Source organism: Phoca vitulina, unplaced genomic scaffold, assembly GCF_004348235.1.
Source record: "Phoca vitulina isolate PV1807 unplaced genomic scaffold, GSC_HSeal_1.0 scaffold97, whole genome shotgun sequence".
Lineage (NCBI taxonomy): Eukaryota > Metazoa > Chordata > Mammalia > Carnivora > Phocidae > Phoca > Phoca vitulina.
In genome coordinates, this window is record NW_022589800.1 from 1,745,067 (window position 1) to 1,758,750 (window position 13,684).

General features: G+C 50.2%; 1 protein-coding gene across 2 annotated transcripts in view; it reads right to left on the reverse strand.

Moving 5' to 3' along the window:
- Positions 1-4,630, reverse strand: part of CADM3 (cell adhesion molecule 3) — a 31,263-nt gene extending 26,633 nt beyond the window's left edge. The window contains exon 1 of one of the 2 annotated variants that reach the window (XM_032397171.1): positions 4,402-4,630. In XM_032397171.1, coding sequence (XP_032253062.1) covers positions 4,402-4,483 — 82 coding nt within the window. In that variant the 5' untranslated portion in view covers positions 4,484-4,630. The remainder of the gene's footprint in view (positions 1-4,401) is intronic. The other variant, XM_032397172.1, reaches the window with a different exon arrangement.
- Positions 4,631-13,684: the final 9,054 nt, after the last annotated feature.

Genomic DNA, 13,684 nt, shown 5'->3' on the forward strand with positions numbered 1-13,684 from the left:
TAGCCAATGGTTAAACAGGAAATGTTAAATTTTAACATGAAAAATGAGAGGAGGAGATATAATTACCAAAACTTTCTAATGCCTTGGGGATGTTTCATTCAGTGGTCAGTAAGGAGGTAGTCCAGGCCACCAGTTGCTTTCATGGAAAATCTGGAACCTAGGTTACCAGCCTTAGGTGACATTCTGTCACTGAGAAGCAGATGACAAAGGGATCACAGAGCCAGTGTGCAGTTACTGGAGTAGGAAATAACAAAGACTGTGACGCCCCACAGCCACCCCCCCCCCCCGGGGTTTTATCTCTCTGGTGATAACTGTGAAGATATCAGTCCTAGCATGTGACTTAAGGACAAGCAGCTTTTGATCCCCTTCTGCATATTATGTGGACCTCAAGGGAGTAGTATCAGCGAGGAGTACCGACATCAAATCTCAGGATTCACAGACCAATGGCACAACTCCCCGATCTGCTGTTTCAAAGTGACCAGCGCACCAAAAAAGATGCCATCTGTGGAATTTTATGGCTGCAGAACTGTGAGTCACTCTCCAAGTGAAGAGGGAATGTCTCCAACAAGGCACTCTTGAAATTAGACTTGGGCCTCCAGTCTTCCTCAGTTGGAAGAGGAAGGAGAGAGAGCATCTGAGGGCAGCGGCCTAGCTCCCTTGCTGTCGGGGGAGACCAGAGGACCTCAAGCTGCATGTAGCAGAGGGCCCAGGCATCAAGATTGTTTGGGGGGGGCAGGAAGAAGGGTGAAAGAGCCACAGGTCTGTCTTCTCTCTTTCAAGCGGTAATTCTCCTTTGATCTGTTTTACTTATGTGATAAAGGAATTTCACATTTTCAACACTAAAAGTGAGAAAACCACCGTCCTGGTCCTGAAAGAAACTCCTTCGCCCAGCAGTGCTGCCTAGCCCCGGGGAGAGCTTGGGGCAGAGGCTGCAGTGGGACTCTGGATGGCCAGGGGCCGTGCCACAGCTCGGGCCCCTCGTCCGACAGACTGGTTCTGCATGGAGTTCACGAAGCTCTGCCATACCAGCATCTCTCTGAAGGCCTCAAGTTCTCGGTGCCAGGAAACACACGTCTATCCTTCCCAAGGGCTACAGCTGCACTGGGGAGAGCACGGTTACAGGGACAGAACGGTTACAGCTGCAGGGAGGAAGAAACGGGATGGAGGAGGCCTGCCAAGCAGACCCGTGGGCAGCTCTGGAGTGAATGCTTTCTGGACTTCTCCGGCACATTGGGCATGAGCTCTACACCGGGCACCTGGCCAAGGGGCTGAAGAATGGACGACAGTGGACAGAAGGTCATTGGAAAGGGAAAGATATTCATGTGTCGGGCAGGGCGGTACAAGGTTAAATTGCTACAGGCTGAAGCAAAGTCAGGCTGTCCACCCATCCTCTACACGTGGTCAGCTCACAGGGTGCGGGAAACAACTTGAGAAGCAGAAGGAAGAGCCCAAGGAAGGCTGGTCACAGTGCTGAATGCCGAGCTGCTTACCAGAGATTACCAGAGAACACATTAAGTTCATAGGCTTGTGTCCGCCAAACCTGGAGTTGCCAGCTTCTGCCAGGATCAGTGGAGAAATGTGAGAGGGAAGGAGCAGGTGGCAAACTGAATGTGCAGACGGGTCCTGGGCCTCCAGCCACAGCATGAACGGTCGGTTCTCATAGCATTTCCCGCGCTTCTCCAGCCTCTCAGTCCCTCTTCAGCCTTATGAACCCTCCAAACGTGCTCTACTCCAGGGAGCTCTATGTCCCAGCAGCACATGCTGTTTGTTTCCCTCCCTCTGCCTGGAAGTAGCCACTCTACCACACACCGTAGACCACTCAGGCATCCCTGTATTAGGGAATGTTGTCCTCACGCTTTCACACCACATCTCCTTGTTTTGGGCAAACATCACCAGGTAGGCTCTGCACTGCCTCGCTCCCTGCTGGGGGACCCAGGCCACATCAGGGGCACCAGACCCACCTTCTGCATGATCCTGGTCAGAATGGTCATCAAGACCACCATCCATGAGCCTCAGATCTATGCGACTACCTCCCGCATCAGAGCTGGCCCTCTTAGGTCCAGAAACTAAGAGATGGAATTAATTTAGAGAAAGACTGTGTGGGGCTGTATGTCTTGTACATCAGTAAGTCCCAGGACATTGCACATCAGACGTATGTCTACTATCTAGACAGATAATACTCTACAAGGAAAATGAGGCTTCATTTGACTCTTCCTTGGGAACAGACCTCCCTCCCCATCCCTGACTTCCTGACCTCTCCTCTGGAAATTCTCCATTCTGAAGTTAGTGCCTTGTAGTCTTTCCCCCCAGCACTGCTGGGATGTGTTTATAAATGTGAGGGCAGAGGGTTTCTCTTCCTCTCAACCTGACACCCGAGGAAGGGCTGGGACCCCAGATTGAGGGCCAAGACAAAATACTGTGTTTGGTGAAGAAAGACTTGTCTAGTATACAGATTTACTCTGTTCTCCAATGTTTATGTCCTAGGGCTGAAGAGCTCCCAGCTTTCTGGGGTGACTTCCCTCTGTGTAGGTCCCAGACTGGGGCTGTCCGTCCCCACTCCTGAACAGGTGCAGTTTGGGTCACACCGTCTATGCTGAATACAGCTAGTGGGATGAGAAAGCCAGGGGCTGCGGATGAAAGTCAAGGCCTGGTAGAGGGTCATTACTGAGACACATAGAGCCAGCAGTCTCTCCTTGCCACATACCTAGCTGGCCCTCGGGACTCTCCTCACCTCCTCAGTGAGCAGGGTCATGAGTGTAATCCTCTGGGGAAGGGGGATTCCCTGGAGGGGAGGGGCTGCTGTCTCTGTGGTGACTCGGGCGGGGACTCCCTTTGGGGTGCTGATGGGTACAGCGTGGAAGGAGTCAGCCAGCCAGCTATAGGGAGGGGATCCCCAGTGTCCTCATACCAACTGAAGCTCCTTTATCATGATGGAAACAGGGCTGGGGGGGAGGAGGTCAGGGGAGATGGAGCAGTGATTCCTCCAGCACCCTGACTCTTCGCCTGTTTTCTTCCGATGAAATTCTTTACATCATCCTCCCCAGTTTCAACCCCTCCCCTCTCCACCCCCGCCCCGCCCTGGCCCTGTGCCCATCCCTGCTGGCCACTGGGTCCATAGCCCAGGAGCCGCCTCCCCTTTCTCCTCCCCTGCGGTTCTTTCTGTTTTTCGTTGGCATCTGTCCGGGCATAGCCACCACCCTCCCTCTCACTCTCCCCACATCCCTTTGCTCTGCAGAGGTCCTGTCCCCTCTCCCCCTAACGCAGCCCAGCCCTCCTCTGACTGGGCGGAGAAGGAGAAGACTGAGGATGCATTCCGTTAGTCCCTCCACTGCCTGCCCTCCCGCCTCAGGGGACCTGAGGCTCTGAGCCGTGGCTCTCTTCCTGGGCTCCCTACAAACTGTCCCCCGCCACCCCATGAACCGTCAGCAGCCTTTAAGAAAACCGAGGGGCCCCCACAGCGCTGACCTACATAGCTGGGTCCAGGGCGGGAGGGGCTCTTCCCCAAGTCCCCTCGCCCTGGCCCCGCCTCCCTGCTCCCCCCACTCTCTTCCTTGTCTCTTCGCTTACAAACGCAAGAAGGCTTGAGTTCCCACCTGGAGCAAAGGGGACCAGGCGAGCTACCCCACCCCTAATCTGGCAAAATCAGTGCTTAGCCCAAGACAGCTTTGGGTTTTCTCGGCATCCTCCTTCCCAAATATCTTGATCCTTCCTTTTGCCCAACCTTCCCCCACCTCCTCCGCTCCTGTCTGGGTTTCTTTTCCCAGCTGCTGCCACCGCTAGGGATACTGCCATCCTGGGGCCCCCCGCCCTGTGTTGTTGTTTTGCTCCAAGGAGAAGCCCCCCCCTTCCTTGCCCACGCCCCCCTCGGCAGCCTCACCCAGGCCCCCTTCCCTGCCCACTCGGAGCTGCGCCGCGGGTGGGGGCGGGCGGGGGGTGGGCAGCGGTGTTTGCATACAGCAGTTTGGGGGTTTGCACTGGCTATCCAACCCCTCCAGACACATACACAAACCCCCGACACACGCCCTTACTGAAACGGCGACAGATCTCACTCCGCCCCCAACACACACTGACACAGACATACACACAGATCCTGACACAGAAACACCAACACAGACGCGCACACCCAGACACACGCACACGGACAGCGGCACGGCCAAGCCGGGCTGCGCCGAGCCGAGCGAGCCCGGCGCACACGCACACAGCGAGGCGTACAGCAGGTGCACAGCCCGCACACCCCAGCCCCGCACCGACACGGACGCCCGGGCAGACCCACCCGGTACAGCGGCGGCGGCGACTCGAGCCCCCGCTCCCAGACAAAGCCCACAGGCTCCCCCGCCCCGCTGCGATCGGAGCCCCCGCCCCGGTCCCCCACCTCCCAGCGCCGCCCCCCCCCAAACTCACCGTCCTGGGAGAGGTTGGCCCCGCCGGGCGCCCCGCAGCAGGCCAGGAGCAGCAGCAGGGGCAGGGCGGAGGGGCCCCCCATGGCGCGTCCCGGCCGGCTCCCCGCTGCGCGCTGGCGAGCCTGGGTCCCCGGGGGCGGGGGCTGGGCAGGGGGTGGGCGACGACGCTGACCGACAGGGCGCCCCCGAGCCGCTTCGGAGCCCGGGGCCGAGGCGGGGACCGGGAGGGAGCCGGCGCTGCTGCAGTCGCGGGGATTAAATAGGGCGCTCGGAGCAAACCATTCGGTTGGAGGTGGAGGGGGGCGACGGGGGGTTGGGCTGGTCGCGGGGGGGCCAAGCTGCCGCATTCCCCACGCCCCCCGCCTCCCACACCCCCTCCGCGCCCTCGTGGTGCCTTCCACCTTCTCCCCCGGGAGCTCCGCCAGCCGGGCGCGGGTGTGGAGCCGAGGGAGGGAGCTGGCTCAGCAGTGGGACCCGGCGCGCACCCCTCTTAGGCTTGGGTGGAGGGAGGGGACCCGGGCAGGGCCTTGGGCCAGCTGGCGGGAGCGGCCACTGCAGGCCTGGGCAAGGGCGTGCCCACTAGCCCGAGGTCCTCCAGCCCCGCCCTCCCTCCTTTGGCAACTGGGGAACCCCATGAGCCCCGGGGCCCCCTATCAAGAGTGTTGCCCAGCGACATCTCCCCATGGGTAGCCAGTTACCCTGACCGGTTCTCCTAAACACACACATCCCTAGCTCCTCTGACCCAAGAGCCCCGGGTTATCTGTCCAGCAACAATGTGTGGCCCCAGGCAATTTCCCTTGAAAGCCTTCTTTCAGCAAACCCCCAGGCCGTGGGAATCAATGTTTTCCTCAATCCCTTGTTTAAGAAATGACTCCCCTTCTAAAACCTGATTCCACTTCAGACTCTTGCCCAACCAAAGAGCCTACAAAGCAACTCTGTAGTTTTCCCCCTTAATCCTCCTTATCCTCCCTTTACTCACAGCCCTTCCCCCCAGTATTTTTTCTTCTTTCTTAATCTTCCAGAGGAACTTGTTCTTTCTTCTCAAGTTCTAGTAAGTAAGATTCTTGGGTGAATGGTCTGATCTGCAGACCCTCGAGAAGATGCCTTCTTTAAGGAGCCATGCCTCTGTGGCTAAAGCAGCTCTTGTCCCTGAGGCCGGATATAAGATGAATGAGAGAGGCAGGGCCTTTGCACTTGCTTTTAGATCAAGAGTCCCAAGTCCCTGGGGTTTGCTGTTCTGTGTGATCTGTGTATTTCTGGAAGACTCTTGGTACATCTCAGAAAGGGAGCCCTTGAAGTCAGTTTTGCTCAACCTTAGCTTTTGGGTATACATTCCTAAATCTTAGACTCTCTGAATCAAAGAATTTTAGGTATATAAGGATTCTTTAAAAACATTTGGTATAACCCCTTATTATACAGGTGGCGGCTGAGGTGATAGGGGCTTAACTGCCCATCCAGGTTACACTGACAGTCAATAGTAGAAACCGCAAGTGGTGGTTAGGACATGGGGCAATATGATCCCTGAAGTGTCTTCCAGTCCTGTGAGCCCATGCCTTGTCCCTGAATGATGGATTTGGGTGCATGTCTTCTAACCTCTACACCAGCCCCCTTTCTGCAGTGAGACTGTGCCTCACCATGAGAATCCTTCCTGTTTGGTTCATCTCTCCCCTTCTCTGACAGGCTTTCTCGGCCATCTGTGACGGACTGAACTGTCTGCCACCTAGTAGTTCAAGGACAAGGGTGTGGGAAGTACTCTGTAGTCGGGAAAGCTGTATCAGTGTTAATCACTGATGGGGAGGCCAACGAATATTCTCTGGGAAGTTCCTTCAGGATGGTCAGAATGCTGCCTCACTGTTTTCTCTGTTTCTAGAATCTGTCTGTGGTCTCTGGGGGAAGAGCTCTGCCTGCCTCTCGCGTGTTTTCTGAGCGTCTGGGTAGTTATTTAGAATTACTTGCAGAAGTTTTTGGCCACCTTGGGCTGTCTGACTTGCTTGCTTTCCTATATTTCAGTGACTCCAAAACATTCTCTTCCCTGGGGCTCCCTGATGTCTTAAAATCTCTGAGAGATTAAAATGGAGGGGGGAGTGTGGTTGAACGCGGTACAGACCAGATTGCAAGAGAGAGGAGAGGCCAGAGAGGAAGATCAGGCTTTCTGACAGTGGTGGGACCAGGTGGTATGAATTTAGTCCTATAGAGAGAAAGAAGGAGTGGGTGTGTCTTCAGAGAGAATGGGGCTTCAGAAGGGAAGGATCAGGCTCTCCTAGCTAAAGGGTCTTGATGGCTAAAGAGGATTACCTTAGGAGGTAGAAGAAGCCTTAGAGATCATCGGAGCAGGCTTAAGAGAGGACAGGTTACTGTCGCAGGAGTGAGAGGAGCTGGGCGGGATGGGACAGCAGGATAGGGGATTAGGTCCCGAGCTCCTCTAACTAATCATCTTTTCTGTCTGCTGCTCTGCCGTGATCCCCTTCTGCCTGTCCTCACGTAATGCTCTAAGGCCTGCTGGTCGCGCCCCACCCTCTACTGTAACCACACAGGAGGAGGATCAAGGGTGGGAGGAGAGGGAGAGCTGTTTTGGAGAGACTATTAAGAGCTAGCAAATGAGACTCTGGAATGCTCTTTTCCTACTGGCTCCTTTTCCCTTTTCTGCATCATCAGCATCAGTTTGACAGCACTTTAGGCCCTGGGAATAGGAAGCAGACATTGGCTTTTAGAATTATAGAATGAAAGAGTATTAGAGTCGTAAGCAACCTTCAAGATTACCTAATCAATGCCCCTTGTTGAATGGATGAAGAAGATGAGGCTCGGAGAAGTTGAGTGACTTCCTACGATCACACAGGTGCACAGTAAAGGGGTTACCCACGTTGGATATGGAGGCAGATAGTCCCCTCGGGGGCAGGAGGAATAAGGAGAATCATTGTCAGTACTTCTGAGCAGTGTACAGATTGAGGAACTGCTCACTCCTGCGTGTCTCTGAGTGAAAGGGTAGCTTCTCCTGCAGATGTGGATGTCTCCATTGGGAATAACTCCTTGCCTATAATCATTCTAATGCCCTTTGTACATGCATGAACACCCGGCATCTCACTCCTATTCACTACGAGTAGAGTATTTGCAAAGCAAGACTGACCTACAAGGATTATCCCCATCATGTAAATAGGTAAAATAAAAGTATCCATGTTGGATTGTGATCTCTATGGTTACTTTCCACTCTAAAATGCTGTGATACACAATATGCATTTCCAAGAGACTTGCACAAAGTGTGGAGTAGGTTGTCTGTGGGATTAAAGAGCTGGTAGCTACAGTGGAGGCTGGGTGTCGGGGGGAAGCCGAGAAGGAGATTGGAGAGAAGGCGGGTTTTGGCTCCTGGATGCTCCTGTCCACTCAGCAACAGCCTAGGGAGCTGGGGGTGTGGAATGCGGTGCTGGCACCGGTGCTGGGCTAGATGCAGCTGTGTGGGCCCTGGGCATTCCTTTCCCCATGCTGGTCCTGCTCCTGCTCAGGATGGGAGGGGGCCTCAGCCGAGCCCCGTGAATACTAGGTATTATTCATCCAGGAGGGGGATGACTGCACCTGTAGGAAACAGCTCGGAAGACTGGGCTCAGTTCTGCTCTGGACTCTAATCCTTCTCATCTCTATGAGAAGGATAAAGGAAAAGGACTTTTCCTTTATCAGTGAATTCTACGTGGGTTTCCACATTGCTTTTCTCTTTAATTTTCCACCCAACTAAACCAGTACTCCTCATACTGCTTCCTTCTTCCATTATCCAGTTTTAATTAACCCCATCCTTAATAATCACCTCTGTGTGCATTTTAATTCTAACCTTAATTGAATTCTAATTTCAATCCTAACCCTAATCTATTACAGACTCTAACTATTAATCCTAATACCAACCCCAATTTAATTGTCAATTTGAGCCAGCATCTTCATTCTAACCTGCTATGAGCCAGCAACTAGGACAGCAACATACATATGATAAAAATGATCACAGGTACCATTTGAGAAGCCGACGTTTGCCACATTTGGCACTGGGTACTTTACGTGCAGAGCATCTCATTGAGGGACTGGAAAGTACCTGAAGGTGGTTGGAATTATTAGCTGCCTTACAAATATGAGGAAACAAAGGCTTAACGAGATTATGTCATTTGTCAATAGTGGGTCTGAATCTACTAGTTAAGGCCCCCTTGAGCTTAAAGCCTGTGCTCATTCCTCTTTCTGCCAACAAATACTTTCTGATCAACACTTTCCTAAAATCCTAACTAAATCTGACTGGAATGACTTCTAAAATACTGAGTTTCCCGAGAGTGTATTATTAGTTTAGGGTTTTTGTTTGTTTGTTTACTAAATAGTGGTACAAAATAGAAACCAAACAAATACACCAACAAAAAAGCCCAAATCTCCCCGCCCAGAAACCCCATTGACACTTTAAAAACATGAATGTATTTATAAGTTAAAATAATCAAACTATAGAAAGAAACAAACTGAAAAGCCTCCTTTTCCTTCCCAGACTTGCTGAATTCCAACCCCCCCACCTCGGGCAGGGGGGACATTGTTGGCATTAAATTTGCCCAGCAACCCTGTCTCCCACAACATATCAGAACAGCAGATAAAGTCAAGGTCAGTACCTGTCCATGAAATCACCCTAGGTATATATATGACTTAGGCATGAAAATCGCTAGACAATTTGAATTTATGATTAACAGTAACTGTTAAAGGCCAACGATATGCTAGGTGTTACACAAAGTTCTTTCCAGTTAGTATTCCTTGTGGTGCTCCCACGCTTTCTGGACAGCGTGCATTACACCTGCTGTACAAAGTGTGATCGTGTCTGAGCCTCAGGTGGAGAAAAAGCCTGGAGATGCCAAATGACTGGCCCAAGAGCACAGAGCTGTGGCAGAGAGATCCAGGTTTCAGATACACCAGATCTGTCTTAGCCCAGAGCCTAAGTGTTCAGCGCCTGGGTTGAGCCAGGAGACTTGTTAGATAGAAGAGGTCATTTGAGCTTTGTTCTGCAGGAGGGAAGAGGCATTGCTTGACATTAGAGAGGAGGATGACCTGAGAGACTGTGGGAGGATGCAGATCAATCTGGGAGGAGGCAGTGCAAGGGGAAATGGAGCAGGACAACCCGAGCACAGAGGGGAATGAGCGCAAGGTGCAAGTCATCGGGGATGGAACAAATATGAGCTGAGACGGGATAGTTTTTGTGATAAATTCAGGCAAATATAAAATCATGCAATAAGTGTGTGTGCCACTTTGTTTCAGCGACAGGCTGATTGATGTATTTCGAAAAGACAGTAGACACACATAATCATCTGCGAACAAAAATATCCATTTTCGGTTACATGGGTATTTACAGCCTCTCCAACGAATATCCCAGCTTCCTTCTCCTTGCACTCTATGCTCCACAATATTAAATGGCTTGTAATTTCCCAAACACACTGTGTTGTTTCATGCCTCAGTGTCTTTGCACATACTATTTCCTATACCTGGATTGCCCATCTCATTAAGTCTGATGAAACTGGCGCTTGTGTTTATCTATCCAAACTTTGATTAGGTGCCGCTGACTCTGTGAAGTTTTCTAGTCAGAGATAATCACTCCTTGCTAGGAGCTACCACTATAGGAAATAGAACCTCCCCCTGTTATCCTTCTTTCGTGGTGGTGCAAGGGTTTGTCTGTGTTTTTCTTCGCTAACTGTGAGCTCTTTGAGGGCAGCAGTGATATTTCACGAATCTTGTTATTCCCAGTGCTTAGTGTAGAAACAGAAAAATAGTAGATTCTCAGTTAATTCTACTGCATTTAGCTGAAATAGCATATTTATAAACACAGAGGCTTGATGAACCATTTTTCTTCAGAAGTACATACATGTATATAACCAACCACATTTCACTGGCATATTCCCTGCAGTTATGTATGCGTTCAAGTAGATACAATGTGTCCAAAATAAGTTGAATGATTCTAATACACGTGTACACGTATTTCCAACCACTTATTCAAGATACATTTTTGTCATTCTTGGAATTGACTTGAGAGCTTGCCACATCCTTTTGCATATCTTCAGTTGTGGAAATTTTCATCCTTTGAGGATGGCTTTTAATTTTGAAAATAGCCGAATGCCCTTAGGATCCAAGCCTTATGGATAAGTGGTGGTTCGTGTTGGGTAATACAAAAACAGGATTTGGCTGTGGGGTAATAGTAGATGACTTACAGTTTGACAAATATGGTGGTTCTTAAGGCAGTTCCCGAAGAGGAGTTCTAGAAAATTTCTGAGCAACGGCATTCTGGTCTATTTGTTAATACAAACAAAATTAAGATAGCGTGCTGTCATTTTGTACTCACACCTGGTGGACATGCTTGCGTGGATATAAGAACACAAGAGATCGTATGTCCAAGAATAGAACTCTCTGATCATTCTTTCATTCATTCATTTGTAGCTATGGAGTTTTTATGTGCCATGCACAATGCTAGTTGAAATTGGGTGTTTTGACCCAGCTGTTTTGTTGCAATCTATAAAAAAAAAAAAAAATCTGTAAACCCCCAGGTTTTATTTTTTTCAATTACAAAATAAAATGATCAGTGGATGTTCTTAACCCCATCTCCAATTTCCACCCCAGTTTTGAGCCTTATTTTATCCGTAAGGAAATATACAAAAGTCAGGGATAGAATAATATTCAGGGATGTGAAATACTTGGTAATTAAGACTAGCCTGGCAGTAATGGTTTGCTTTTTAGAATCATAAGATAGGAGTGAATGTTAAAAAATGCTACAACAAAATGTCAGTGTCTGGTGCTGGGCTCTTGAGATGAGCAAGTCTGAAACTAACCTTTAAGGAGCTCAGAGTCCAGTAGGGAAAATAGGCATGTAAGCACATAATTGCTACACCGTGTGATAAATACTGTGGTGCAATTCCAAATATGGCCTGTAGAATCATGGAAGAGGCAGAGATTACATTTGTGGGAAACGTTAAGGAATAACTGGGAGTCAACCAGGTATAAAAAGGATGAAGGCATTAACAAAAGAGGGGAGAGTGTATGCAAAAGCAGGAAAGCTAGAAGCAGCCCCGTCAGTTGTCGCTAGATTGTGAAAGGAATTTATGCCAGAGATAGCTCCTAATTCTGCAGACCAGGAGCCAATGGAGGGTTTTAAGCAGGGAAATGTCAGTGCTGGATTTGCATTTTAGAGCGATAACTGTGGCAGTAGTGGATGGATGGACTGGCGGATACACGTCATTTGATTCAGAAGGCTGACCCTTCTGGAGACCACAGATCCAGTACCGTGACATTGAGTAGGACCCACTGAGTGTGGGCTTGTCTGATCCTGTGGGCAGAGTAGAGATAACACCCAGAACAAAGCTTTAGGACCCAGCCAGCCGTCAGTACCCACCCCCCCCCCCCCCCACCCCAGCAGACAGTGCTTCGGAGACAGGAACTTGTGTAGAGGAAGGGGGTAGGTACCATGACCAGCTGTCCTGGGTCTGGTACCCAGGGACTGAGGCACTTTCGAGAACTTTCAGTGCTAAGATTGGGAAAGTCCTGGATACACTGGGATGGTTGGTCAACAGATAGTTGCCTCCTGGCACCTGTTACTCAGAGCATCTCCCTGGCAACCAGCTGGGGGTCATCTCCAGGGCAGACTGGAGGGGAAGGAAAGCGGAGTTATTTTATGGTTTAGGGGGAGGGGAGAGGTGGAAGGGGTGGGGGGTCGTGGTGATTCAGAAGAGCTAGGCCAGATGAACAGAAAAGACAGAAGAAAGGCTAAGTAGGAGACAGTGTGGAGGTTGGTTTCTGCCCAGGACCCCACCTCCGCTCTCTGAGATGCTGGGCTCTCTGCTGGTGGTAGGGAACATTGCAGACTCAAAAGAGCAGGCTTGCCAAGAGTGAACGTGTTTATTTAGCTTTTCCTTCATGCATAGGGTTCATATATTCATGCATACATTTATTCATTCAACATTCATAGAGGGCTTACTGTGCAGATGCTCTATCATTTAGTCTTCGCATATGACTTGTAGGTAGACTTATTCCCATATTTCAGATGAGAAAAATGAGTCTCAGGAAATGTGGTAACTTCCTTTGAGTCACACATTACCTGGCAGAGCTGAGATCTTAATTTAGCTGTGTTTCCAAAGTGCCCAGTCATTCCAGCAAACCAGCATATCCACCTGTTACAAATAATACAGATACTCAGGAGATTCTGGTTCTGTAAACTCATAATAAAGATTCCCAGCCTCACTGTTAGCAAGTGCCCCCAGATGATGCCCAGACCCCGACAGTCCTGAGAAACAACACGCCGCAGTCCGTGTCTCCTCACAGAGACCCCGCTGACTCGTTAGAGAACCCCATGTGTAAGTAGCTCAGTAGAATACTGTTGGGTTAAGTTTTAAAAGCAAAATACAACCGAATCCTTCAGTAAGTAGTTTTCTTGACTTTTTCTCTGCAATGATTGCTAAATGTTTATTATTTATAAAGCCCTGTGTAGTCTGGCCCTTTCTTAGCTCTGACACCCTGTACCCTGATGGCCACAGGATTCCCCCTTGAGTATCTGTCCCTAACACACCCAAGCCTTCTAGCTAGCTGGCTGGCCCTCCTGAGCCAGAACTTCCCCCTCTGCTCTGTAGGAAGCTGCTCTTGCATGCACATCTTTGCTTCAGTGTCGCCTCTCCTGGGAGGCCTTCCCACTGCCTTGCAAACACCTCTCATTTTCGGCTACAATCTTAATCATGTGTCTTTGGCTTGTGTATTCGTTATTTGTGCCGCTTCTCCCGGTAGACAGAAGCTCCACAAGATAGGGAAGACCTGTCAACTTGGATCAAAGCTGTTGCCAGTAGCCTAAGGATATCGTGCATAATAACGTCTGGCACGCAGTAGGTGCTTATTAAATGTTTGCATAAATGCATGAAAGAGAACACTCTCTAGGGGCGCCTGGGTGGCTCAGTCGGTTAAGTGGCTACCTTGGCTCAGGTCATGATCCCAGAGTCCTGGGATCTAGGGGTCCTGGGATGGAGCCCCTTGGCAGGACCCCACTCAGCAGGGAGTCTGCTTCTCCCTCCCCCTCTGCCCCTCTCCCCTACTTGTGCTCCCGTGCTCTTTCTCTCTCTCTCTCAAATGAATAAAATTTTTTAAAAATCTTAAAAAAAAAAAAAAAAGAACATTCTCACTCATCACATGAGAGAGAGTGTCCACATTCTTTTGACTTTACAATCAAGAACTTTTTTCTTGGGCCCCAAGCAAATCTCCCTCTGTCATTTAACCTGTTTCCCACTGGTTCATGAAAGAAAACGTCTCCTTCTCTTCAC